General features: G+C 42.6%; 3 protein-coding genes across 4 annotated transcripts in view; 1 reads left to right on the top strand and 2 right to left on the bottom strand.

Annotated features, from left to right (window-relative positions):
- Positions 1-335: 335 nt before the first annotated feature.
- si:dkey-34d22.1 (discoidin, CUB and LCCL domain-containing protein 1) lies at positions 336-12,601 on the top strand. Its single transcript, XM_005943753.3, has 15 exons — positions 336-530; positions 3,087-3,308; positions 4,683-4,820; positions 6,131-6,182; positions 6,265-6,337; positions 6,434-6,567; positions 6,682-6,719; positions 8,157-8,348; positions 8,526-8,638; positions 8,739-8,919; positions 9,047-9,139; positions 9,325-9,418; positions 9,561-9,604; positions 9,706-9,801; positions 11,970-12,601. The coding sequence occupies exons 1-15, from the start codon at positions 428-430 to the stop codon at positions 12,347-12,349; spliced, it is 1,953 nt and encodes a 650-aa protein (XP_005943815.1). The 5' UTR covers positions 336-427; the 3' UTR covers positions 12,350-12,601.
- A 44-nt stretch (positions 12,602-12,645) lies between these two features.
- Positions 12,646-16,211, bottom strand: si:ch211-79k12.2 (uncharacterized protein LOC568844 homolog). 2 transcript variants are annotated; one of them, XM_005943752.3, is made up of 3 exons: positions 16,021-16,211; positions 15,622-15,859; positions 12,646-15,538 (listed from the first exon to the last, which is right to left on the bottom strand). In XM_005943752.3, the coding sequence occupies exons 1-3, from the start codon at positions 16,045-16,047 to the stop codon at positions 13,989-13,991; spliced, it is 1,815 nt and encodes a 604-aa protein (XP_005943814.1). In that variant the 5' UTR covers positions 16,048-16,211; the 3' UTR covers positions 12,646-13,988. The 2 variants fall into 2 exon arrangements, with proteins under 2 accessions (XP_005943814.1, XP_005943813.1); XM_005943751.3 differs by having other exon boundaries at positions 15,622-16,211.
- Positions 16,212-19,841: 3,630 nt separating this feature from the next.
- The window catches only part of wu:fe05a04 (zinc finger protein 429), a gene marked incomplete at its 5' end in the record, with an annotated part of 32,789 nt that continues 24,814 nt past the window's right edge, over positions 19,842-27,816 (bottom strand). The window contains 4 exon segments of the mRNA XM_042229062.1: positions 19,842-22,218; positions 22,872-23,841; positions 24,484-25,087; positions 25,507-27,816.

Below are 27,816 nucleotides of genomic sequence, written 5' to 3' on the forward strand. Positions count from 1 at the left end.
CGGAAGATGGCAGTCTTAGCACTTAGACTGAGAAATTCGGGCGAGTCAATAAAGCGAACAGACGAGGTGTTTCTGAATGTTTCATGTTTGCTTTAAAACTGCACTTTCCACCTTTGACACGCACGCATCTTCAAATAAAGATCCCGGTTCGGCATTTCCATCGTTTCTAATGAGAGTAAATAAGAAGCACTGCTACTGCTGGCTGGTCTCAGGTCAGCGAACACCTACGGATCACCTACTATTTGGGAATGGAATCCCGGACACCAACTTGATTGACGCTTCAGGAGAGCCAATTGGAGACGGGGTTCGACACTCGTGACCAATAGTAAATATCCAGTACTCTGTGCTCCAACTTTTTATTGAAGCAAGACCCCTCGAGTCAGCGAGGCATGCACCTTACTTTTTTCTCGCCGAGCTCCTGGAAATCATGCTCGCAAAGTGCGAAAACATCGGGGATGCTGTGAAGTCTTTCATTGCCGGTTTGTGGATCGCTTTAAGCGTCTGTTCGGTGTGTGTTCGCGGCCAGGAGGGTAAGAAAACGCCTGTTATGTTGACGCTTTTGATAAGATAAGGATTGTGACGTGGGGGTCGGATTTTCGCACATTTCGTTAGCTGCAACTAGAGCTGATAAGTAACTCGCTTGGTTTGAAGAGTTTCCCCCGTTTTTTTTTAATTAATCGCACGATTATTAATAATCAAGACTCCTTTAATCATTAAGCATCAACACCTTTAAAACACATTTCTGCTGTGTTTAAGATAGTTGTTGTCATATAACCCTGCTAACTATTGCTGTTTAATGCATTTTCACCAGAAACTGTTATTGGAAAGGCCACCATACCTTTTCCTGTATTCTGCACTGTACACATCCACACTTATTTTGCTGTTCCGATCATCTTTATGGCTCTAAGCCAGATTTAAAGTGCATTAATGTGTCTGTATTTAGGTGCAAAGGTCGCCGATTGGAAGTCATGTTAACAGTTTTTACAAACTCTTTCCTTGCCCGTGTGTGCCTAGTGATCCCAGCAATTCTTTCCCAGAGTCTTTTTCTTTCTTTCAACACATCAGTCAGGCCTGTTATGAATCACAGTGACCATATATAAACATAGACAAACCAGCTATTGCCCTGCAGACTATGACTCCACCAGTCAGCCATACCACAAATCTTCAGTGTTGTTTTTGTCTGTCTCTGGGGCTTTGATTTCCGCACATCGGAAGATGATTAAGCCCTGGATACATCATTATTTAACTTAGCAAATATGCTATGCCCCAGCTTTGGTGGGGCCTAGGTTTGGGGGAAACATTTCTACCTCCGGGATTGAATAAGGGGATGTAGTGGCAGGTAGCATAGGTGAACATCCTGTCTGCTAGTGTGGACCTGTAAGGACCTGCCAACAAAGCATGAAGTGGAAAACTATATTGCTGGCGTGTTTCTGATGGACTGTCTGCTATCCTAACACCCAAGCTTTCTGTGGTTTAGCTCCTGAGATTTCTAAACAGGTCAGAACAGCCCAGCAGACTGTGGGTGAAACAGCCCAGTGATCAGGGGGGCAATTACTGGTCACCCAGACATTTCCCAACATTACGCCCTCTTTAAAGCTGGGAAAAGTCCCCCGTGGCCGGCCTCCGGAAGGTGACAGATCCATGCTCTGCTGCCCAGAGTTACAGTATGTGGCTGCGGTATTTCCAGGGAATCCTTTGGGGACTTGAGGGGGGACAATAACAGTCGAAGGTTTATGATATGAGGAACTGAAGTGCTGTTGGGAAGGAGGTGACCAGCTCGGCTGATGCAGGAGGAGACACAGGGCGAATGGAAGGCTACCCTGTAACTTCCAGTCAACAAATATTCAGGAGCCTTTTAAGGGAAGCAAGGACAGCGCTGGTGTTTAGGCTCAGACCCTGGTGCCTTCCTCAGGTTTTGACCATTCTTGGAGCACATTACTTGGGGGAGTGAAAAGTGAGGGCAGGGAGTGTTAGTGTCTGAGCTTGTCACCCCCGCAACACCAATCTCTGTGTGACTCCTGTAGGAAAACATTTTTTGTGACCAACAGGAATCTTAAACCATCTGAATGTTTGTGTTTTCTGTTCCTCTTCAAGTGTTAGTCACAGCAAGATGTAGTATATCAGCACTATGCTTTTTTTTCCTTCCTTGCTTTTGCCTGGGGAAAAGCACCTCTTGGTACTTAATCTTAAACAATTATGTTTTGCTCTGTATCCAACGTGCAGGTCACAGGTGTTACAGTTGAGCTCTTCCCTCGTTGGTATTTCAAAAAGTCGTGATGACAGAAGGATAAGCATGCCCTGAGCTGCCGTACATGCTCAGATTAGACTCGTTGCTCACCTGTCTTGAAATGGTGTATTAACAAAGCCTTTAATATTTGTATTTAATTAAGAGAGCCAGTTACGGAGCCGTCTCAGGTTATGTCATTTTGGCTTTCCTTAAGGTCTATAATTCCACTCTGCTCACTGCCGTCAGCAGCTGAACAGTTGAAAATATTAATCAACTAGATGCTGACTCAGTTTGTAAAGATTTGTGACCAAAAGGCAAAAGATGCTGAGATGAGTGCCGGGAAAAAATGTTAGTAATGGAGAAGTTTAAGCAGTTAAACATGATAACTCAAGAAGGAAGTCCCCAAGGATTTTTAAATTGATATCAGTGGTCAACTTTTCTAAAAAATCACTCAGGATTTTCACAAGTGCATCTGTTCGGAGGCTGAGAGGTAGCAGTGGTAGCACCAGTATTTTTTTTATGTTTGAATGATTCATAGGTCAGCGTTAAGTGGCCTGACAAACAAATAAAAGGAAAACATTCCTCTGGTCTGGATGGAGCGTCGGTGAAGAGACAGCCACTGTCGCTCAAGAAACCTTTAACAACATTACAAGAAAATCTGGCTCCTTGGAAGGAAAATTTAAATAAATGAGGCGTGGGTTAAGACCTCTGTATCAGTTTTAGAAGTGAGTGATTAGGAAACATGAAACTGAAAGAAAAGGAAATCAGAAGTTGTTAGAAGTTAATCTTAATTTTTACCGTGTGAACTGTGCCCTTTTTTTCTTGTCGTAGCTTTCTTATAGTGCTTGTTTTGTGTCAGGTAATGGCTGTGGACATACGCTGCTGGCACCAGAGACGGGCACCGTAGCCTCCCAGAACTATCCGGGTACCTACCCCAGTAACACCTGGTGTAAGTGGAGGCTTCGTGTACCACAGGGGCGCACGCTGCGACTGCTCTTTGGAGATTTTGACGTTGAGAGCAGTCCAGGCTGCAGCAATGGCTCTGTGATAATCACAGACAAAAACGGAGAGCACAGCCTGGGTGAGCACACCTCTTGATTGTTTTATTTATTTATTAATAAATAATAAAATTAACATTTTTGGTGGGAGAATAAATTAATTTACTATATTGTAGAGAGTTTGGGGGTCTCTGACATATCAGTCAACAAATTTACTTAAATATTTCTTTTTTATTTTAATAAACATCAAGTTCATTTTCAAACTCTCTCCACATCACATAGGTATGGCCTTTAACTGACCCTTCAGACCTGATTCTAGGGTCTCCTTCCACTCCCTGTCACTCTCATCACATTTGCTGACCCCACTGTGGGAATGACCCTCGCTGTCCAATCGTAGTTTTTCCTCATAAAATCACTTTGTGTCCATTTCTTGTAAGTTGTTAAAAGTCCATTTTAGTGTATTGTTTGCCAGCTCACATAAGCAACAGGTCAGTGCTGTCAAAACATTACCCCGCAGGTTCTCCCTGTGACCCCCACTCACACAAACTTTGCAGCTGGGAATGAAAAGCTTGCAGCTGCCTGATAACCAGATAATCAAGTGTTGTGGAGCGAGGAAGGAAGGATCAGAGTTTAGAAGCACTGCTTTAGCATCATTGCCCTAAGAAAAGTGGTCTAACTGCATAATGTTACCCTGAGGCAATGAACCAAACAAATCCTGTTTTTAGTAAGGAAATGAAATCAAAGTCTGTCTTTTAAACAACCTCATGTGCTTCTTTAGATTCTTTCTTTCAGGCACATGCACATTAGTTTTAGCAGCAGCAGGTATTGTCTCATGGTTCCTGCCCCAAGTCAAAGGTCAAACTGTTCTCATCCTTATTTTACTGAACAGCGACATGTCTTGTGTCATTAATTTAAAATATATAAATACACATTTTAAGGGAGAGGGGAATACAAAAATGTGGTCACACACCAGATGTCTGATGAGAACTTTGCCGTGTCCTCATCAAATCTTAATTGACATACTTACTGACAGAGACTTTGTTCCCACTCATTACTGATGATCTTCCAGTCTGGATTGTATAACTCACTCAGGACATGCCATTGTGCTGATGCACTGACGGAAAAGGCAAACCATATTTCACAGGAGACGTGTAGGTTTTGCAACCAGCTGGATCGTATCTTGAGGGCATAAAAGTTGCTCCAAATTAAGGGTTGAGAGATTCAAGAGATATTCCACTAGGCTGACTATTGTATACATCATCAGATTTCACAGCGCCTCACTTTCTTACAGAAACTTCTTTTTGTTTTGTTTTAGTGTTTTTCTGTCTAACAGACTGTCAAATCTTCATTATTAAGGACTGGAAATGGATGTTTATAGTGCACCGGCGTGTGTGCTGACAGACGTATTTATGTTCTTGTGCTTTATAAACGTAGTTTGCGGGAATGTGTGTTCACAGGTCCTCTGTGCGGGAAGCTTGATGCAGCCGGGAAGAATGTGACATTTAATAGCAATGAAGTAACAATAATGTTCAAGTCGGGCCCACATCGCTCTGGACGAGGGTTTCTGCTCTCTTATGCCACAGATCAGCAGCCAGGTACTCTATAATTTATGCCTTCTGACTGATGTCATGCTGGGTAACTTTTGATGGAAGCTTCTTTGTTATTCCGATTGCATTGGTTTATTTATTTTTCACTGTTTATTTATAGCAGAGTAAATTTGACGCAGAAGGAAATAAAACCACAGAACACCAGAGCATTTCTGGCCTTGGGTAATCTGCAGGGCCAGGGATGAGCCTGTGACAGATTTTAAAATCAACTGTGCACCATATATAATAAATGCACACACTAAAGCACAGAAGCTAAAGGGGAAACAAGGCTGTTACATTATGTTACGTTATGGTTATTTGCCTGATTTATATGTTATATAGGTGCGAGTGGGGTTGTGAGAGAGATCTTTTTTTAAGTTTACACTGATACAATCATAACACTAGCTGTTCTGTGACTATTTATCCTTCAGTATAACACATTTGCCCGTGTGTTGACGTGCGCGTGAGTGTATGACTCATTGCTTATTGGCATTCGCCCTCCATCGCCTCCATGTTGGCTCCGGCGTGTTTGCTCAGAGAGCAGGAGTTCTTCTCCTTCTCTCGGGCTGAATGGAATGAGGCCTCAAGCTTCAGTCTGTCACTTGGACCGTCTCGAGCTCTCCTCCCCTCCTCTTCTTCAGCCTGTTAACCACTCCAAGCCCACTGCCGTCCTGTATTCGTCGCTATAAGGCTTCTGAACCCAGCGGCTACTTGTTTCTTGTTTTCAGGGTTTTTTTTTATTTGTTTTTCTTTGTACCCCGGCCAGTTGTGACATGCGTACACCCGGTATGTTTATTCATGGATTAAACCCCAAATCTCACTAAATGATACACAATATCAGATTCTCCTTGGGTATTTTTTTAAATAACCATGTAGCCTTACTTACTTAGTCTGAATAGCCTATATTTAGACTAAGTCTTAATTTTCCTGGCTGTGGCCTTGTGTACTGTGCACTATGTATCATAGTTTCCTGTTTTTGCTCAGTTGTTTATGAAATCCAGCAGTGTCTGGAGCTAAGTCTGTACTCAGACATACAAACCACTGTCTGTTGGCTGTGATCACACATGGACCTTTCGCTTTGCTCACAGTAACAAAGGCGTTAGTCACATCAACAGTGATGACCACTCATGCCTGACTATAGCACAGTTGTAGCATCCCAGACCGTCTCACACAGTCTGTTGTCTGTTTGTGTGGTTGAGCGAATGCCGAGGTGGTGTTACGTAAGCCCGAGACACATGGTCCACCCGTACATGCTGTCAAAATGTTAAAAAGATTCATTTTGAGGAGCGCCGTTTGAAGTTTTCTGTTTTTGTTTTCAGATCTCATTTCATGTTTACAACGGGGATCTCATTTTAGCTCGCAGCATTTAAGGTAAGCCGTGGACCTCTGCGTCTTCATCTCCGATTCAGTAGAGCTGCAAGTATTTCTCACATGTTGTTCTGCTCCTTCTCAGCGTGTATTGCCCTGCAGGATGCAAGAAGGTCACAGGGGACGTGTGGGGGAACTCTGAGCATGGTTACAGAGATGTAAGCGCAGCAGATTTCATTAGGAAAAGCTGTATTGTACTGTGCTTCTTATCAAATACATGTCTGAAAAGGCTCCATCTCTCTCTTCTGCCACAGACTTCGGTGCTGTGCAAGTCTGCAGTCCATGCGGGAGCTACATCTGACAGTCTGGGAGGCCATATCACTGTGAATCGTGGGAGAAGCCTTACACTGTATGAATCCACCTTTGCCAATGGAGTCCTTTCAAAAATGTATGTGTTTGTTTTCCACATTTTAAATGAGATCTTGTGGAAATGTGTAGCTGCTAGTTTAGTGTAACTGATTTGTATTGATTATCAATATTTCTTTTTCACTTCTTTTGACAGGGGATCACTTTCTGAAAAGAAGCTGCTTTTCATCCAAGGTATGAGCCTGACTTTACATTCACAACCCCAAATAAAAACAGAATCTAGTGATTTGCTGATCTCGTAAAGCCATATTTTATTCTGGATCTGCTTCTTTTAACTCAAAATGTTTTAACTTGGTGAAAGGTACGGGATGCAGACAGGCCATTTCAGTAGCTAGACTTTTCTACCCTGAAGCCTTTCTGTTCTCACAGGTGGTTTAGTATTGTCTTGCTGAGATTATTAAGGCCCTCCCTGAAGTAGAGGTCATCTGGATGGGAGTGCATGTTGCTCTAAAACCTCTATATACATTTCAGCACTGGTGGGGCCTTTATATATGTGGAGACCTCAATTTAATATGCACTGACACCCCTGTACCATCGACCGTTGTCCACATATGGTTTCTTCTTTGCGCGATTGAGGTTTAACCTGTTGCTAATTAACCTAATTAGTTGCATAAATTCCACCAACTGTTTCTTTTTTAGAGCCACTTACTTTTCCAGCCTTTTGTACCAACATGTTTTTTATTATTATTTTTTAATAGCCGTCTTGCTGCCATCAAATTTTAAATGTGCTCATATTTTTAATATAATAGTAAAATGTCTCAGTTTAAACATTTTCCAAGTTGTATTGTGAATGAATTTATGAGATTTGCAAATCACTGCATTCTGTTTTTGTTTTGTTTATTAAAAATGTTTACATATTTTTTACATGTTACACGGTGTCCCAACTTTATTTTATTTTAAATTGGGGTTGTATAACTTCAGATGATGACGTTTAATGTTCACGATGTTTGAGGAAAGTGTTTAGACAACCTTCGGCATGGCTGAGCGGTGTTCCAACAAAGGTAGGAAATAGGATGGACCCCTGAAGTGTAAACACAGGTGGTGGAGCAGATGGCGAACAAAGACCTTGGATGAAACTCTGAACATCCAGGATGTTATGGAGACTGGGGGGACATGGGTTGCATGAAAGGCAGAGTGACAGAATTGCAGTGAGTTTTAAAGAACAGGAAGCCGACACCTATTCACCCAGAGGTGGTGGGCAGGAATCCGAGTGGATCGGAGTGATGACGATAGAATAGTGGGCGAGAAGACTTGGACAGCGTGGGAAAGAGGAAGTAAAGAAAAGATGAGAACAGCAGGAGTAGCGCAAACACAGCTCTTCCTCGCTGAAGCTAAAGGCTTCATTACTATCTGAAGCAACCGGTTTGCTGTTTAGCTTCTTTAAATAAAACGATTTTCATTTCTGCACATTTTGTTTAGGGTTTTTTTTTTTTTTTTTTCTTCTTCTCACTTTTAAGGCAAAACAGTGTCCATTACTTTCTTGATTTCATGCAGTTCATCACAGGGAACATGAATCTGTGTGGTTTATAATGAAAATGTGTAGGCGAGTGTTACTATGAAGCTCAAATTATAATTCATCAGTTTGTTTGTTTTCCTTTGATCCGTGAACAGAGTGTAACAACAACTTGGCTGTTTCTGCTTTAAACGCCTCATCTTTTGCTGATAAAAACAGTCAAGAGCAGACAAAGTCAAGGAACGCCAGAAATAATGATTTCAGCCATAACTTCCTGCTCTGGACAGCAGACAGTAGTGATCAGAGCCCGTGGGTGGAGATGGAGCTGAGCGATAGAAGCAACATCACAGGTAAAAATAACAATAATAAGTATTTGTGTACAAAATATGCTTGGTTTAAGCAATTTATTGTGATTTCATGAATCAGAGATGGACTATTTTTGTTGTTTAAAATCCATGAAGCCTTTTTATTTCTTTTTGAATATTGATCTGAAACAAAATCAAACAAGCGTTGTTCTCTTTCGTCAGGAATAGTAACAGCGGGATCAGATGAGTACTACATGGAATCCTACATCCTTTTATTTAGTAAGGATAGAAAGAACTGGAAGCTTTACAAAGATGCTGCAAGCAAAGAAAGAAAGGTAGGTGTTCTGCTTAATGCTTTCACTGCCCCAACTTCCTGTGCTTTTTAAAGCAGTAGACATGCAGATGCTAACTCATTTTGGTCTTTGTGGCTCTTAGGTGTTTCCGGCCTACGCCGATGGACACCTCAGAGTGCTCAATAGCTTGTTTCCTCCTGTGGTGGCTCGATTTGTCCGCCTCCAGCCGCTGAGTTGGCACGGGAGGGCTTCAGCTCAGATTCAGGTCCTGGGCTGTCCTGTTAGTAAGGCCACACCGAGGTCTTCCCGTCCACCAGGCGGTGGTAGGCAGTAGCTCATAAGCTTCCAGATTATCCACAATAAAGTTTGGTTTGTTTGCTTTTAACATGGTTTGATTTGCAGCTGAGTTTCCTGGTGTGAAGTTTTCCTGTCTCGATAATTCCCCAACAGACTCTCCGTCCATCAAAGTTAACTCGGGTCCACTGCTCCCAAGCCCCACTCCCACCACCACTGAGTGCACCGTGTTAGTTGAAACAAAACAGAGTATGTACTTGTGTCATCCACCAACTCACCTGTATGAAGTTTATACGAGTAGATTACAGTCACACCAGTGCAAACAGGGCAATATAGCCATTAATCTGACTGGCAACACTTTGTACTTTGTAATAACAGCATTCCTTCCTCACACGTGTTCAGTTGTTTACGCAGACTCTCTTGCACTCTTGCAGCCTCCAGTCAGCCAGTAATAGTGGCAGTGGGCGTGGCCCTCGGCCTGATGATATGTGGCAGTTGTGTGTTGGCTGGATTCTGGTTGAAGCGAAGGTACTGCACATGTACTAATGTTTAACTTTCCTGTATGGACATACTGTCACTGATTTTTGATACATGGATTGCTGTCACGAAATATCAACGTTCATTATTTTATTTAACCTCTGAGTTTGTTTTTTGTTATTTGAAATTGTAGGAAAAAAGATTCACAAATGAAGTACTCCTACTCTGTCCCCACAAGTAAGTCTAGCACTTTTCAGATTATTTTTTTTTAATATACTTTTTAGTTATGAATCCTTTTTTAATGTTGCAATGATTTTATGGTTATGATTTTTGTGTAGGTTCTCAGAGTTTGAAGGAAAAGAGTTTTCCCGGCTCACAGTCGTACCCTCTGGTTCGAAACGTCCACGATGCACTACCAAACCCTCCTCTTAATGGTGAGAATTCACATTTTTATCAATTACAGGAAGTTGCTGGTGCCGCTTTGTTCTTCTGCAAGTGTCGTCAACTGCTACCTTTGAAGTTTATTTGTCCTGTTAAGTGTTCGGCTCTCCATCTTTCCCGCTCTAATGGTCTCTAGCTTCAGTGGTCAGTTTGAGTAGCTCACGCCAAGCCTGACAGGCAAACAGTTCTCTCCACGGGCTGTCCATTCTTTCCTCTGGCTCAGCCCATCACCCGGTCACAGCATAAACATTCCTTTCTTTGGTCCACAGAGGCTCACTGAAAGAGACCCTTTAATTGGAGCTCGATACAGGGCACTCAGCCTACTCCCCCCCCCCTCCTCCCAGCAGTCCCATCTCTGCCTCCCTTACCCCTTCCCTCAGTGAGGGGGCCCTTCTCTGAGAGGTCCAGTGATAAACAGGACAGACGGTCAATGCTAAGACAATCAAAGCCCTCAGTAAAGCCTGTCTAATTAAAATAGCTCTGGGTCTTAGACTCCCTGTGTGCTCTTGAAAGTCCAGGCCTCCCACACCACGGCGTCTTCTGCGAGGACAAAGAGTAGTCTGGATGGATCTAAGTGCTAGACCGTCAGCCCTCATCCTTGCGATTAGATGAGACGTTGTTGGTGGCCAGACTTCTCGTGCAGCGCTCTGCATTGTCCTAGAGACAGCTATTTGGTAGAAAAGAAGCAGAAGTTTCCCAGAAATTGATTTGCAAGATGTAAACAAGAAGTGGAGTTTTTCCCATTATCGAAAGTAGCCTGCTGCTACATGTTTTAGTATCTGTGTGTTTAAGTTTGTGTAAAAATGTCTTGATGCATGCTCAATCATCCCCGTCAGGAAATTACAAAAAGTTGATGTTGTTCATCTGGATGTCGCATTTCACTGAAAACGCTGCATCCAGATGAACAAAATCAACAATCAAACCATCAAATCATATAAAAATAGTGATCTGTGACCTACTGATCTGGCAAACCAAGAACTTTTAGGAGCTACGATTCTGCTGGTCGGAAATGCCGACAAATCCCATGACTTTAAAAGCACCCAGACGGGAGTTGCGGTGCATATCTTCACTCTGTTAAATGTAGAGTCTGTTTGTGCACCAAGAAAGTCTTCAGAGGAAAACTACCTCACAGAATTCAAAGCGACTTTTAGGATAAGCCAGAGTCGTTCTGGATGCTGTGCAGAGATAAAACTGAACTTTTGTGGAGAGAAAAACTGAGCAGCTGCTGACAGAAAGAAGACCAGGCTGCTCTGTGGTTGGGTGGCACGAATAAAGGGAAGAACAGATTTTATTAAAATTCAGATTTTGTTGTTGTTGTGCAGGCACTTCAAGAAGCTGGCTTCTAAAGCAGACCTCAAATGTTATAGGATACAGCAGCTTCAGTTTTTAGAACCTAAACATTTTGTAAAAGTCTGCGTGTGTACGATGTAAGTAAATGTGCCCGGGCCCCTCAAACTAATCAACTGCCAAATCCAATTTATGAGGTAACACTGAGTGAATAAATGTATTCACTAGTTTATTGTGTCTTTTTGAAAACAGTTTGGATTTTTAACTTTCTGCCATAGTTGCAGGATTGATGCTACTCTCTTATTGGTCTTATTTATAGTTAGGTCAATCAGGTAGGTCATGTCATTGGTAGCGTTTATGTGCGTGTCACTGTTTCTGTCTGTAAACACGACGGCTCGAAATGCAGGGGTGCAGATTGGGGTCATGTTAACAAGCCATTTATAATTTGCCTTGCATGCACTGAGGTCTTGAAGGTCAACCTAATGATTTATTTCTTTATAAAAGCCTTGTAAGGTGTGTACTGTCAGCATGTAGAAAGTACTGTATAAAGATTTGAAATATCAGGTCATATTTGACCTCTGACCTCTTCTTTACGGTGAAGTAAGTTTACATAGTAATTAATTTTCATAAAAGGTCGATCTTTAAGACTGTGCTTAAAATTCTGCTGCTTTTGTTCTTATTGGCAACAATTAGGAGATGATATACCGGCATATGGAGATACTGAATGTCACGATACAGGATAGATCCAAATATCATGTCAGGTTTGACCTCTGATCTCACGAAGGTTTGCTGTATGTCAGGTGACCAGGAAAAAAAAATCTTGTATGACTTTTCTTACATTTACATTTTCTCTTTTCTTCTCTAATCCTCCCAGACTATGCTGAGCCAGCTCTTACACCTATTGGACATAAAGTTGGCTCAACGTTTAAACCTTCCTCAGAAGAGTGTTATACTGCCCCCTTCACCTGCAGCCATTATGACACTCCTGGCTGCCTGCCCGAGTATGCAGAGCCACTTCCTCCAGAGCCTGAGTATGCCACTCCGTTCTCAGATCAGCCCTCTGACTCCAGCATTATTCCTGCACCGACATCCAGCCACAGTCAGTATGACTGCCCCTCACACAGGGTGCTCTTCAATGGCTACTGCACTCCCGCGCTACATGCCAATGGACCAAGACCAGTCAGTGCTGTCTATGCAGAACCCAAGTCTTGTGATTCTTTACAACAGAAACACACATACGAAGATCCTTTGTGAGCACCGCAAACTTAGACTCAGGAAAAGGCTCTTTGGAGTTGAAATGTGTGTTGGCACCAGAGCAACACTTGGAGTGGTCTGAAGTTGAACAGTGAGCTGGACAGTGCTGTTCAGAATGCACTAACTGGACCTCCCGTGAGTGATGTACCCAAGGAAGTCACTATGCATATGAGGGTATTCAGACTAAACACTGAGAGCCACATGGAGGCAGATATTTCCATCAAGGAAGTACGGGATAGGTTTTTTTTTTTTCTTCATATTGCACAAATAAATACAGGCTCAGTTTGTCTCAGAGATACTGTTTGATGAAATGTTTAATCACATAACTGCACTTTCCAAAAGCACATACAGAAATTTGTGTGTAGTCTTCTCCACAAATTAAGGCAAAACAAAAAATGAATATGTTACAAAGCATTGTATTCACAATGTATCATTTCAAAAACATTTATGAAGCACTATAAATTGTAACCTGTAACAAAGAGTACTGTTATAATTACACATAACCACTAGGTGGCTGCCACGAGCTTCAGACGTTAAGCAACAATGGACTGTGTAATTATTTGTCTGCGCAGATAATTATCACCCGGTAACATACCAACAGCTAAAAATAACTGCTTGGATTGTAGTACAACTGAGAGGCACGAAAGGCAGTAAGATGACATAATTAGGAAGGACTGTCCTTTGCTTGGATGAACAGCTGTGTTCAGCCACTTTTCCTGGAGAAAGAAATGCTCTGTCTAGTTAAACAAGTCTCCAGAGGAAGAGTACGTTCCTCTGCTGGAGGCCGAGTTATCGCAAAATGTTAACATTTAAAAAAAAAAAAACACCTCTACTGGCCTTGTTTGTTAGGCCTTTGCTGCTGTATAGCACCTTTCTCAGAATTACAGAATTAAGTGAAAAATTATAATAGTTATATTTGTATACTTGTATTATTTTTTTTTTACTTTATATTATATCCCATGGAAAGTTGTTTTTTTTGTATAGAAGACATGTGGTTTTATAAATGATTAAGTTACTAAATAACTTAATTAAACCTGTGACACTGATGTTTACTACAGATCCATGTTTAACATATAAAATTGTACTTGTTCCTATTTCATTCCTATTTCAAGGCATTTTGTATAAAAGGAGCCAAGTGGCAGTCCTCAATCCCATAATAAAATGCTACTAAAAGCCCATCAAATTACATTAATGTGACATGCTTTCTGGTATCATAATACAACACTGGGACTGCTGGATAAGGCACAATTACACAGATGTGTTAGCAACCAGTTGGTTTGGTGTGTGTGATGGATGGACATCAGGCTCTCTTGGAAATTAGATTTTTTTTACCTGGATATATAAAGGACTGCTAAAATGGGGTAAATTTGTACATATAGGACACTTCACTCACATACATCAGGACTGAAAAGCTGATGGAGAGTAGAAAAAAAAATACATGAATTCTAAAAGTAAACTGTGGTTGTGTTTAAATAGAAAAGGTTTAGCGTTGAGTTTCAGCACAATCTTAGTGTGAAATATCAGAAAAACACTTAAAAAGGAGTGCAATATTACTGAATTTCCAATTTGAAAGCAGTTTTGCTTAAAGAACAGATTCCATAAGATGTTCAGTCTGTTATAATCTACCAGCCGCAGTAATTTACTCTCTTTCACTTTCAGCATCTGTGCTGAACTCTTCCCTCTGCCCCTCCTCCTCTCTTCCCTCGTGGGAGTAATGCACCAGAGACTGGTGTCTGTTTCTGGACAGTGCGTCTTTAAAGCGCAGGCCGCAGTCTTCGCATGCATACGGCAGCCCCTCTCTTGCTCCTTCTGGCTGAGATTTGCCCTCGTTCCCACTGATCGGTGTAGAGGCGGGATGAGAAGCAATTAAATCTGAGGAATCCCGAGTATTCAGAACTGCATGTGAGTCGATACCTGGACTGTTGGATGCATTTAACGCAGCGCCGGTTGGAAGTGTCGTTCTGGGGCGCCCGGGCTGACAAGCACGACCTGTGGGTCCTCGGTACACGCCTCCAGTCTCCCCTGTGACCTCAGGAGCCAGCCCGTGGACTGTGCGGTAGTGGAAACGGATCCCGGAGCGGTTGGAAAAGCCCTTGCCACAGATGCTGCAGATAAAGGGTCTCTCTCCAGTGTGGATGCGAGTGTGGATCTTTAGCGCTCCGGACTGGGTGAAACACTTGCCACACTGGTTGCAGCGGTAGGGCTTCTCTCCTGTGTGCGTCCTCTGGTGGGCACGCACCCCTGCCAGATGGGGGAATCCTCTGCCACAGAAGCCACATGAATATGGCTTTTCACCCGTGTGAATCCGCCTGTGGATCTTCAGCGCTCCAGACTGGCTGAAACTTTTCCCACAGTCGGAGCAGGAGTAGGGCCGTGCACCAGTGTGCACATTGAGGTGTATGCGGAGGTTGCTGTGTGAATTGAAGGCCCTGCCGCACTCTGTGCAAATGAACCCGGCTGGTTTGTGAGCGTGCTCGGAGCGCTGGTGTTGTAGCAGCTGGGAAGGTCTAGAAAATGAGGCGGAGCAGTGCATGCAGGGATGCAGTGACGACAGCAAGGTTGTAGAAGTCCTAACCCTCTCCTCCTGCTGCTGTGCTTGCCTGTGCTGACGGTGGCACACCTGATTACAGGCATGAAAGGAGTGAGGGCAAGACAAGCATGGAAACGCGCCAGAGAGCCGAGCAGAGTGCGAGTGGGCGAGCTGGGGGCAGGGTAAACAGGACGTTAAAGGGCAGTGGTGGTGGTGAAAGTGATGGTGAGCATGGGTGTGAGAAAACGGGGAGTCTGTGCCCTCCTGGCGGCCTAGTGTCTGGGTACAGGTTTGCAGGCCGGGGTGACAACACAAGTGGGGAAACATAGAAAGATGGGACAAAGACGCTCTTGAAGGAGGCACATCAGAGTTTTGGTTCTGGCTCTGAGTCCCTCTGTCTACATCCTCGTTCTGTGATCGGCTGGGCAGGCCCGTCTCTAGCTCAGATGTAGTGGTGGTGGTGGTGCTGGGTAAGGTGGACTCTGGTAAACACATGCTAAGGCTCACTGGACCAGCAATACTGAGATCTTTTGGGTGGGATATGGTCTCTGAGTGTGGCGGCAAGGACAGAGGCTGTCTGGATGTTAGGGTCTCAAATGAAGGAGGGAGACTGGAGAAAGGGCAGCCAGGGCAGGTGCAGGCATGATGCAGATCTAAAGCTGAAGGACAAACCGAACCACATCAGTAGGAAAATTAAATGTACAAGAAAATGGGTGGACTTGTTTATTTACACGGCTCCTACCTTCTCTCCGGTCTCTGGTCTCTCTCGCCCTCTGTGATGCCCCTGCACCCATCTTTTCCTGAACAGGTCTAAGTGGCTCAAGCGATGTAGCTTTGAACGCAAGAGCACCATCAGCAGCACCACCTCCTGCCACGCCCCATGCTGCATTAAACACATCTGGCGGATTTTTTGAGGAGTTTCCAGATGTGATAAGGTCACCGAGGAACTGATGCATCTCCATCCAGGAGCACTGACCATGCTGCAAAAGGTACACAAAGCATGAGTGCAGAGGCTGCATGTGGTGAGTGAACAGACTCCACACAGTCCAGTTAGCTGGCTCGTGTGAGCTACTGGCTGCTCTCAAAATAGGCTGAAAACGTGACGTTTTAGCTAAAGCAAACAACAGACTCGCTTACTTACAATATCGCTACACTTGTCTTTGTCCATGAATTCAAAATAACGCCGCCGCTGGCGCCACAAAACCCACAGCAACGAATTTAAAGTTTTAAATTTCGATAGCACGGCTGGAAACGGTAGAAGAAAGTGCACTCTGTACAGCTTTTACACCTCGGCTGTCGACCATCCGTGTAGCCCACATAAAACATCCCGTCACCAGGCATTGTAGTTCCGGGATTTTTAAATCACGTGACGGGAGTTGTAGTCTTTTTTTCTTTCCTCCTCCTTTTTCAGAAAAGATGGGCGTTTATTTATTTTTTTATTTTTTTTAATATCTACTGGTAAGTTGTATTAATTTTTTTTGTTTTTATTCAATTTATAGCATTTATTGTATCCTGATAAACTGCAACTGTTATGTCAAATATCAAATGTGATTTTTGACATAACAGTTACCTACATGTTTTGTTTTGTTAGGTTACACCTATTCCACTGCTGGAAATGCAGATCTAATTAGCCAATCACACGGTACCTGCTCAGTACATTTAGGTGTGTAGACATGGTCCAGCGATCCAGAGGACCTGCTGAAGTTCAAATTGAGCATCAGAATAGGGAAGAAAGGTGTTGGTGAACGGTTGTTGGTGTCAGGCGGGCTGGTCTGAATATTTTATAAAGTGCTGATCTACTGAGATTTTTCCACAAAACCATCTCTAGGGTTTAAAGAGTATCAGCCAAAAAACAATAAATATCCAGGAAGCATCAGTTCCTCGAGTGGTCAGAGATCAGAGGAGAATAGCCAGGCTGCTTCAAGCTGAAAGGAAGGCAACAGTAACTGAAGTGAGCACTCATTTATGTAGAAGAGAATCCCTGATTTACTCCCTGCACACAGGCTACAGCAGCAGAAGATCACACCAGGTGTCACTCCTGTCAGCTAACTACAGGAAACTGAGGCCACTGTTAAATCTCGCCTCGTATCAAGATTTTTTAGGCACATTTGGGCAGAGCATGATTTAAACACCACGGTCTACCTGAGTAATGTTGCTGACCATCTGCATCCCTTTGTGACCACAGTGTACCCATGTTTCAATGGCTGTTTCCGGGAGTATAGTACAGTACGTTGCAAAAAAGCTCAGATCATCTGAAACTGGTTTCTTGAACATGAAAATCAGGTGGCTTCACTGTATTCAGGTGGCTTCTGCGGTCGCTAGATGTCAATCCAATAAAGCACCTTTAGTTGGGGTGCAACAGGATGTGGAGCAGACAAATCTGCAGCAGCTGTGATGCCATCATGTCAACATGAACCAAAATCTTGGAGGAATGTTTCCAGCACCTTCTATGCCATGAAAAATTAAAGCTGTTCTGAAGACCAAAGGGGCTCTAACCTGGGACTAACAAAGTGTATCTAATGACGTATCTGATGAATCTATGTCTATACACACACAGACTGTGGGTAAATATATAATGCCTTTTACACCCACAATTGTGGCCTAATAAATATATTTTTAAAGTTGTTATTGACATGAAATTCTCACCAGATGTCGGTAACAACCAATCCAGTCCACACATGCCAAGAAATTTACCCATAGGTGGCTATAAATTATGTGTAATAATGAGAAATAATGCAGGGGAAAGTACTGAACGCACAAAGAAAGGTAGGCACAATCTATGAGTAATTAGAAAGCAACCCTGCGGCTTTAATACCAGCTGGTTCACTCCCAGCTGATGGCTCATAAAAATGTTTCATTACCAAGTTGTCAAATATCTCATGATGAGATCTCTCACAAAACCTTCCTGTTTCAAAATATACTGATGGCACTGAGCACTGTTGGAGCTCTAATCTGGAAGTGGGAAGATTTCTGGCAGGAGTGAAAAGAATAATCAAGTGCCAGGGACCACTTGTGGAGAACTATGGAAAGACCTGGAATCAGCAGGCAACTCAAAGAAAACAATAAGTACTGCACTCAACTGCCATGGCCTGTATGCACACTCACCACACAAGACTCCACTGCTGAAGAAAAAATACGTTGAAGTGTGTTTAAGGTTTGCTGAAAAACATTTAGAGAAGCCTGCGAAATACTGGGAGAATATAGTCTGCTCAGATTAGGTGTAATTAAACTTTTTGGATGCCATATTTGGAGGTCAAAAAGACACTGCATATCACCCCCAAATCACCATACCAGCAGGGAAGTTTGGAGGTGGGAACATCACCCTACGGCACTGGCATGCTTCATATAACTCCTGCCATCTATGATGATGACGAAGATGAAACAAGGGTGGACATTTCAGCAAGACAATGATCCCAAACACACAGCCAAGGAAACTTGGTCTGTTAAAGAGAAAAGAAAAGCTGCTAGAAGGGCCCATTAAATCACCTGACCTGAATCCAAGTGAAAATCTATTAAAAATAGAGATCATGGAAGGGACCCACAGAAGCTCCAAGGTTGATCCAACTAGTTTCTCCATATAGGAGGCATGTGAAGCTGCCATCACCAGCAAAGGCTTTTATACAAATTATTACATTTCAGTAAGTGTGCTCAGTACTTTGTCCCTGTGTCAAGGACATCTGTGGCTTGATATCTTTGCATGTGTGGACTGGATGGGTTGATACCAACATCTGGTGGGAATTTCATGTCAATAGCACCTTTAGAAATTAGAAATTTACTTAGAAAATTGGTGACGTGTTTGATACTTATTTTACCTGCTGTGTATATCAAATCAAATCAAAATTTATTTCTATAGCACATAATAATACAACAAAGTTGACCAAAGTGCTTCAGTCGGTCAGAGCAATAGCATAAGACAGAATAAAAAGAAACAGTTAAAAGGAGGGCAGGAAACAATATGAACAATATAGGGGAAAAAACATAACTAGCCACGAAATAACATTAGTTTAAATCAAAAGCCAGACTAAAATAATACGTTTTAAGACTCAATTTAAAAGACTGGATGGACTCAGAGGAATGAATATAAGGAGGGAGGTTATTCCAGAGTCTAGGTGCTACAACAGCAAAGGCCCGATTACCTCTGGACTTCAGACGAGACCTCTGTTGTGTCAGGAGCATTTGATTGGAAGATCTAAGTGCCTTATTAGGGATATACAAATGGAGGAGTTTGCAGAGATAGCTGGGAGCCAAATCGTTTAAAATTTTAAAGGTAAGCAAGACAATTTTGAAATTGATATGATTTTCAAAAGGGAGCCAATATAGGTTGGCTAAATCAGGTGTAATGTTGGCATAATTTCTAGTACCAGTTAAGAGACGCGCAGCTGCGTTTTGAAATAACTGGAGCCGGTGAATAGAGGAAGACGGGTGGCCTGAGTAGAGGGAATTACAGTAGTCTAATTTGGAAGTGATAACTTTTCAAGGTCCTTCAAAGATAGATATCTGACGCAGCTGGTAGAAACTGTTTTCTACCACAGAGGAGATCTGTTTCTTGAGTTTGAAAGAGCTGTCCAGGAAAACACCAAGGTTTCTAACAGTGAGCGAGAGATGGCTAGCAAAGGGGCCTAAGGCATCAGTTAGTCACGCCCCGCTGGAACAACTATCAAAAACTATAACTTCTGTCTTATCCTCGTTCAGTGTGAGAGAGTTGCGTGATAACCACGTTTTGACCTCATTTAGACAGTTAAATAGGGGTATAAACAGTATATCCATTTTTCAAAGATGTTACAGGAAATGAACCTCACTATGTCCGACTCTGTGGCTGTATGGTTTCAGACTTCTCATGACCCTAACGAGAGCTATATTTTGGCACATATATTTTTTCATTTGGTAGTTTTTAGAATTTAAGGCCAACTTTTTGCAACAGAAGGCAATACTGTAGATAGGCAAACTTAAAAAAACAGTTTCAGTGCGACTCACCTTGCATCCAAACAAGCATTTATTAACCTTTATAAAAACAAAATATACCTGCAGACTGTTTAGAGTCATGAAATGTTAATCACAAGAAGACATCTATTCATTCTACTAATCAGTACCATTCATAATGAAATATTTAACATAGCACTAAAATGCTAGTTACTATACAAAACAAGCTTTCAGAAAAAAAAAAACCCTGTTTCCCTCTAGTTTTGACAGTTTACAAAAAGAATCAGTTTTCCAAGACGATAAGAACATGACAGAAATTTTAATGCTAATAGAAATTCTGCATCACACTGCATAGGATTCATCTCCATTCATTCTTCCTCCAGCAGGCTGAATTTACAGCCTTATATCTGAATGCAAAAGGAAAGAAGAAAAAAGTGCCTCGACAAATAAAAGCTTGGAATGTCTTGTTTAAATTACAGATGCAAGAAAACTGTCACACTTTGACCCCTTTCAGACATGGATCCTTGTCTGTTAATATGAACAGCATGTGAGCAGGTCAGCTTCAGGTCTGAACCAGCACACTGGTCACCGTTCTGTGGAAGCGATGATGATCGTCTTACTAGACAACCATCATCGAGTCTGAACGGGTAAAGACACATTCCTCCGTCTCCAGTCTGTTGCACACGTATCGAGATTCTCTCATTGTATATTTCTGAATGTAGAGGCCAATTCATGATAAAGTGACCTATAAGCTCAAAATAAGCTAGACATATTCTTATACTGTCAATGATGGAGCTCCATTTCCTCTGAATGGCAACCCCTACCCCCCAAACAGTTTTATACAGCAGGTGGGAGGAGCTTGTGTGCTTATACATATAGCTGTATGCCTGAGATGACCAACCAAGGATATCCCTGGTCAGGGTGTACTCACATGAGACGATCTGTACCATGCAGGAGTGCAGTTGAACCCTCAGAGTCGAGCTCATTTGTCTGTTGTGATTGCTGGGTGCTGTACCAGGAACATGTTACAAAAGTGGTTCTGTTGTGACGTTGATGTAGAGCAATTGCTGCTGACTAACTTCAGCTTTGTCAGTGATAGCGGCTCCGGCAAAACTCATTTAGGAGACACGACTTTTCCAATTAAGCTACAACATGTAAAAAAAAAAATAAAAATCGTGAGCTTACAAGAGTGCCTTTCAGGGTGTGTGCGAGAGAGGGAGGAGCTGAGATGCTCAGACAAAGTAATGCATACTTGTGTCTAGATAGTTGAGTGCAGGGGAGCAGGAACAATCATGCACAGGCAACCGTGTCTAGTGTGAGTACACCCTCACTGACATCATACTTTGGCTATGTTTAATATGAGCATCCACCATTGTAACAGTAATGAAGTAAAGGCATAAAAAAAAATCCCCTTCGATAAACCGATGAAGCCAGCAATATTACGTTTTTCTGCATGGAGCTTCTGAAACAAAAACCACAGTCACACTAATAGTCTATCCTGCTGACAAAAGTGGGAATAGTTATAGGAAAATGCTGCCTTGTCATAAAACCGTATGATGGTCAATATACAAATTACACAGTAATGTATGTAATTCTAACAGTATATTAAATGCTTCCTTTACAGGGTAGGGAATGTGATCTTTCTCTCCTTTTCTGACCTTGCTTTACTTTATTTTTCCTTACCAGCACTTGAAATGTTAACTTCAATCTTAATCTCTTTCTCTAGCTTGTAGTCTGTCAGTTGGCTTGATTCGGACGACCACAAATCACAACCAGAAGTCTGAGGCTCTTTCTTTATATCCACTATGAGTCCTGTGGGAGCTGTCTTTATTGAGGTTGTTCTAGCTGTCACTTTGCTGTGATGGTTTCCGAATTCTTGTCTTCCAGCATTTACAGCCTGTCCTGAGATTTCAAATTCTTCTGGTTCACCTTTAACAGGAAGGTACGTCACTGCAGACTTCTTAGACAGATCCAAGGGTGCTTCTGGATCCGGTTTAACCCCACTTAACAGATCCAGTGGGGCACTTAGTGTCGCTCCAAGAGCAGCACCGACTGCGAGTGGACCCTCCGGCAGAGCTTGCATAGCTGTGATGGGTAGTGTCTGAGGGATTGCAGATGGGAGCGGGAGCCCGTTGGCTTGCGTTGGACAAACAGGAACGAACAAGACAAGATTGACACCAGCAGGCGGCCGTTTATCAAGGGTTAGCTTCCACAACCCATCTGATGGACCAGTGCCAGTAGACACACCCTCAGTCACGTGACCTGGATTGCTAGTATCCTCGACTGGTGGAGCAGGGTTGTTTAAAACAACAGCGGGCAAAGTGACTGCGTTTGCTGTGTTGATTGAGTCTGGTGTAGTGCTGTGCTTTTTTCTCTCCAGCACAGAGCTCTTTAAAGACACACGTTTCTTGGTGGTACTCTAGAAGGGGAAAAATAGCAAAAGCATTTCAGTGTGACTTTATGATATGAAAAGAGTTCCTGGAAACAGGTTTCTGAGCATATCTGTAGCTACATCAGAGCAAAAAAACAAAAACAAACGATGGGTTGCTATAAAGGTTGCTCGTGTTGCACAAAAACATCCTGCAATGAGTAAGATCAAAAGTAAGATAAGACCGATGTGCACTCCTATTTACTCAGATATGTCAATAGTTGATCCTGGTTTAGAATCATTGTGCTGACACAAAAACAGCTGGCTAAGAAATACAGCCACACCTACACACAGACACCTGGCTACTTGTGGGTTAGTCGATTAAGCAGGTTTCTCATGTTTGAGAATACAGATATAAACAGTAATTGCGAATTGGAGGAAATAGTTTTCCACAACCCTTAAAATCCACTGCCAAAGAAAAGTGGCTGCTTTCATCCACATAGCTCCATGGCAACCAGCAGCTGTAGGAGGCTCTACGCGCTCTTCTGGCCTGACTAGCTCAGTTAATCTGTGCAACTTGATTTTGAAATAAAGTTGTTTCATTAAAGTATTTCTGTACCAATCTGGAAGATGGAAAATCTTCTTAGCGTGCTTTAACAGAAGAGGCAGCAGCAGTGTAAAAACTGTAAGTTTCACACACTCACCGCAGACTGAGGTGTTTGTCCACACGTCTTAAGGTGGCTGTCATAGTTCTGCTGGTGGGGAAAGCCCAGTCCACAGCTCTGACAAAGGCAGGGTGACTGCCCGGCATGGCCGCCCATGTGGGACATCAACAGCAAGGCCGACCGGAACCCCTTCCCGCATTCAGCGCACTTCAGCACCCTCTGATGAGCTCCAGCATGTTTCTTCAGCTCTTCTGACGAGTCAAACCTCTGTCCGCACTCCAAACATCTGATCTCGTTCGTTTTCTCACTCGGCTCCTGATTGCCCCAGCAGCCCGTGTCCTTTTTGTGCTGCTGGAAGTCCTCCTGACTGAGAAACTCCCTCAGACACGCCACGCAGTGAATGCGTTCAGGTTCACATTTGTGCTGGCGGTACAGCTTAGCCAATCGGAAGTGGCAGCGACACCGTATACACGTGTAAGGCAACAAACCCAGGTGGGAGAAACTGTGTTTTAGCAGTGCATTCTTCTTGGTAAACACCTTTGTGCAGTCTGTGCATTTAAAATTACGGTGGCACTTCTTCCTCCGGTGGCGCGCCAGGGATTTCGGCGATGAGAAGTTGCGGCCACACACTTCGCACATGACATTCAGCATACACTTATGTAGCTGCACGTGATATTCGCATGCCTTTAGGGACGTGAACACGCGTTTGCACAGGTCACACTCATAGAACTCGTCCTCCAAGTGAGTTTTTGCCAGGTGGTCGTTCAGATCTTCCTGCGACGCAAAGCCCATCAAACAGACTCGGCACTGGAGACGATCCACTTTGGTCTGCGCGTGCGTGCGCAGGTGGACGCGATAGTTGTATATCTGGCAGAAGCGCTTCCCACACTCTGCACAGCAGTATGGGCGTGCTCCTGTGTGGAGGTTCTCATGTGATCGTGGAGCTTGAACTTGGAGGGCAGATGCTGTTGACACACGCTGCACCGGTAGTCACCTGACTGGCTCGACTCTAGAGGGGGGGAAAAAAAGGAAGGAAGTGTGCTAATTAAAAAGTCATCTGCTGTTTTTCACTTCTTTTTTCTTGTCCAGTAAGAAAACTGAGGGGGAAAAAACAAACAAACAAAAAAAAACACACACATTCCATGTCAGTGTTTCAAATGACAGCCATCATTTGAAACACCTGCCTTTTTGTCCTATTTCAGTCCCAGCCAGCATGTAGTTACAACATGTGATTGTTGGGCTTTTTTTCCTCTGTATGTATTATTGTAGAGTGTAGAGTGTCTGTTTAGGAGACGTTAAATGGCCTGTATTTGTATAGCGCTTTACTAGTCCCTAAGGACCCCAAAGCGCTTTACACATCTAGGCACTATAGTGCCAAGGTTCATGCGAATGAGTAAACAATTACAAGGCCAAGTGCAGTGTTGTTGTTTGTTGTTCTCATGAGATTTGTTGACACTAAGGGAAACTATCACAGGCTCAGACTTCAAAACCACTATGCAAATAAGGCCATTTTACTCGGCATTTAGTTTGTGTATCAGGAGCAACTACCTGCCAATTACAGGAAAATCTGATATTTAGTTTTTTTGTTTATCTTGTGTTGAACCTTTCACCTGCACATGGGTGCATGTGTGATATTAACATATGGTCTTACCACTAGTTAGCTCCTCATCCTCCTCTTCCTCATCAACCTCTTCCTCCTCATACACCTCTGACACTTCACTGTCATCCGAGTCATCCTCCTGCACTTCTGCCGATTCACCCTCAGCCATGTCTACATCAGGTCTCTGCCCTCCTCCATCTCCATCAACACCCCCTCCTTCCTGTTCAGCGATCACCGGGGGAATGTCTGTGGTTTCTTGTAAAGCAATGGGATCACTCATCACTGTGGGTGCTGACGGTTCAGCGAGCGCTGTCTCGCTGCCACTTTGTTTGTCTTGCAGCCTTTTTGTTGTGGGATTCAGCCGTTTACAGTTTAACATCTCAGTCCGTTTGGATGGACCAGAGGCCACTGTGGTTTCTTGGGTGTCTGAGGTCTGTCCTGCTGCACCTACTACTTTGCCACCTCTGAGCAGCCGTTTCGGTTTATGTTTGGTTGGAAGTGAAGTGGGAGAGTGACTGGGTGAGATGGAGCCATCAGATGATGTGGAGCGACACGGTGTTTGTCTGACCAAAGCCTCCTCCGGCTGCAGTATGTCCGGAAATCCCAACTCTGTCAGCTGGATATCAATGGTGTATTCAATGGACATGACTGGAGGCTGAGGAGACATGAAACAGAGAGAGGGGTCCGTGTTCAGCTAACATTTAAAACGCTAACGCGTCTCACAGTTAGTGCACGTGTACTAATAAACAAACACTAGCACAAATGTGCTTCAGCTGATCTGCCGAGCGACTGTTACAAGCCTTCAGGATCCTTTTTTATTCTCAACATTTAATTTAAAGTCGTTCATGCCACACCTTAAAGAACTGCTGGTCACCTCTCTCACCTGGCAGGAGAAGCAGATGAAGCCAAGCGTGGTTTTTACAACCTTTTCTCTCGATGCTAGCTTTGCAAAAAAAAAAACATCTATACATATCGAAACATATGACACGTCTAATTTGTACGATAAAAACAAAAGCACTATTCAGCATGAGATAAAATAAGCCCGATAACCCAATTAGCCAGCTACAAACTCACCTCAACCGAAGATGAACATCGAGGTAATAAGGACAAAAAGGAAAACACAGGGAAAGAAATTCACACAAACGCTGGAGCACGCCTGGTGGCTCGGAGTGGTATTACACGGTCTTACAGCTGCACAGGTGTGCAAGCAGGGCAATATTTTAAGAAACTTTTAAATACATTTTGTAAAAAAGATAATATGTAGTGTGATTTAGACTGGTCTTATAATGCATAGGTATTAAAGTCAGTTTTGTATCTTATTAGTTACGTTCATATAAATGCATGGATTCTATGAGATTTTTATATGTAGGTTATAATGGAAAGCTATGGCAGAAAATGTACTGGTATTCACATAGCACCTTTCTAGTCAGCTGAGCACTCAAAGCCCTTTTACTACAAGTCTCATTCACCCCTATGCACTTTGTAACAGTCTCATACACACACTGATGCATCAGGAGAAACTGAAGGTTCAGTATCTTACACAATAATACTTTAGAATGTAGATTTGAGAAGCCAGGTTATTAAGGACTGAGAAAAGTGGCACCAGGTGTGCCTTTCTGCTGTCGTGCATTCAGAGATGCTCTGAATGCACAACAGCAGTTTTTGAGTTACTGTTACCTTCCTATCAATTTCAGTCTTGTAATTCTCCTCCATTGTTTACCATCACTAAGTCATTTTCACCCAGATAAATGGCCGGATAATTTCTCTTTTTGCACCATTCTCTATAAAACCTAAAGATGGTTATGTGTGAAAATCCCAGTGGATTTGTGAAATATTCAGACCTGTCAGTTTGGCACCAACAACTACGCCATGTTCAAAGTCACTTAATCACCTTTCGTCCCCATTCTGAGGCCCAGTTTGAACTTCAGCAGGTCATCTTGACAATGTCTACATACCACTGCATTTAGTTTCTGCTGTGCGATTGATTAGAAATTAACAAGTAGTTGAACCTTTATGATGTACCTAATAGTGCATTAACATCAAGAAAATCCTAAATAACATCATGCCACAGGCTACTTAGGAAGAGCATGTCTGACATTTGTTTTAGTGATTCAGCTGTCAATGAAAACCCACCATTTACACTTAGTTCTCTTCCAGGCTTGGGGAAAAAGGCCTTCTTAACATTACGCTAAAAATAGATACTAATTTCAAAACCACATGAAACCCAGCATGCATCTTTTTCAAAACAAACTGCATTATCACCACAAGCAATGCAACTCCTCATTTTAGTTGGTGCTCCTGAATTCCAAATAAGAACAGAAACAATAAGTTGAGTCGTCTTTTCAGCAGCCTCCCTTGGGATAGCAAGTTTTATTTCATGTCCAGACACATTGCAGTGGGGAGAGAACAATCCAATCAGTGAGTAACACATGATATACACAGTTCCTTATTGGATACTAGAGCATTAAAGAACCACCAGTCCCATTCAAAAATGTCTAAGACATTAAAGATCATTTTAAAAGAGCATTGTGTAGGATTCATTGGCATCTAGTGGTGAGGTTGCAGATAGCAACCAAAGTCATTTTCCAAGCATATACAACTACTTGTGACTGAGCAGCAGGAAAGGCCCTTCTTAAGGTCTGGTTTGTTCATTCCAGGCTACTATAGAAAAATGGCGACTACATGACACACCTACTTTGCATTTTACATGGATGGCATGTATTTATGTTTACAGAGTTTTCTTCTCTACAAAACTACACGGACCTCTCAGGTGAGGATCCTCTCCCTCTGTAGATACTAATGTGGTTAGTAATTCCAGTTTAGTATATACAATTATGAATATTATATTTCATTTTGCCCAATAGACCACCCTAAATCCTGCACACTGGTCCTTTAAACAAGTGAAAAAATAAGGGAGTACATTTTAGCATCAGACAAATCAGGATTAAAGTGGATCATTTCTGCCCACATGCCAACCACTCCACATTGAACTGGGAGCACTTAGCAAAAAATAAACTTTCAGCAGAGCTTAATCGTGTTATTTTAAAATTCCTCCTCAATGAGACTTAATTTATAAAGTAACATAATCAAAATATTAAGTGTAAAAATGCACAATAAGAACCCGAAGCTGTACATGACATAATTCTTCTTGAAAAACAAAAACAAAACAAACAAAAAAATGACTAAACAATTAAACATAGTATCACTACCAGGTATCTAAATATACCTCAACACATGTAATTGCCCAAAATTTAAAGGGGGAAAAAAAGAGGGAAGACATTTTTTTTTTTTTTAAACCACAAAGTGAGTTCAACAACTCAAGACACAAAGTAATAAATTCACACGCATTTCACACTTAAAAAAGAAAATCCTTTAAAAAGTTAA

This window comes from Haplochromis burtoni, unplaced genomic scaffold (genome assembly GCF_018398535.1).
Source record: "Haplochromis burtoni strain Fernald_Lab_line unplaced genomic scaffold, NCSU_Asbu1 Contig_376, whole genome shotgun sequence".
Classification (NCBI taxonomy): domain Eukaryota; kingdom Metazoa; phylum Chordata; class Actinopteri; order Cichliformes; family Cichlidae; genus Haplochromis; species Haplochromis burtoni.

Bases quoted from the DNA above. Each gene is read 5' to 3' on its own strand.
- si:ch211-79k12.2 (XM_005943751.3), bottom strand. From the start codon at position 15,898: ATGCAGCCTCTGCACTCATGCTTTGTGTACCTTTTGCAGCATGGTCAG. The intron at 15,539-15,621 runs GTAGGAGCCGTG...TTTGTCCTTCAG, and splicing joins GACCAGAGACCGGAGAGAAG to CTTTAGATCTGCATCATGCC.
- si:dkey-34d22.1 (XM_005943753.3), top strand. From the start codon at position 428: ATGCTCGCAAAGTGCGAAAACATCGGGGATGCTGTGAAGTCTTTCATT. The intron at 6,338-6,433 runs GTAAGCGCAGCA...CTTCTGCCACAG, and splicing joins CTGAGCATGGTTACAGAGAT to ACTTCGGTGCTGTGCAAGTC. The intron at 8,349-8,525 runs GTAAAAATAACA...CTCTTTCGTCAG, and splicing joins CGATAGAAGCAACATCACAG to GAATAGTAACAGCGGGATCA.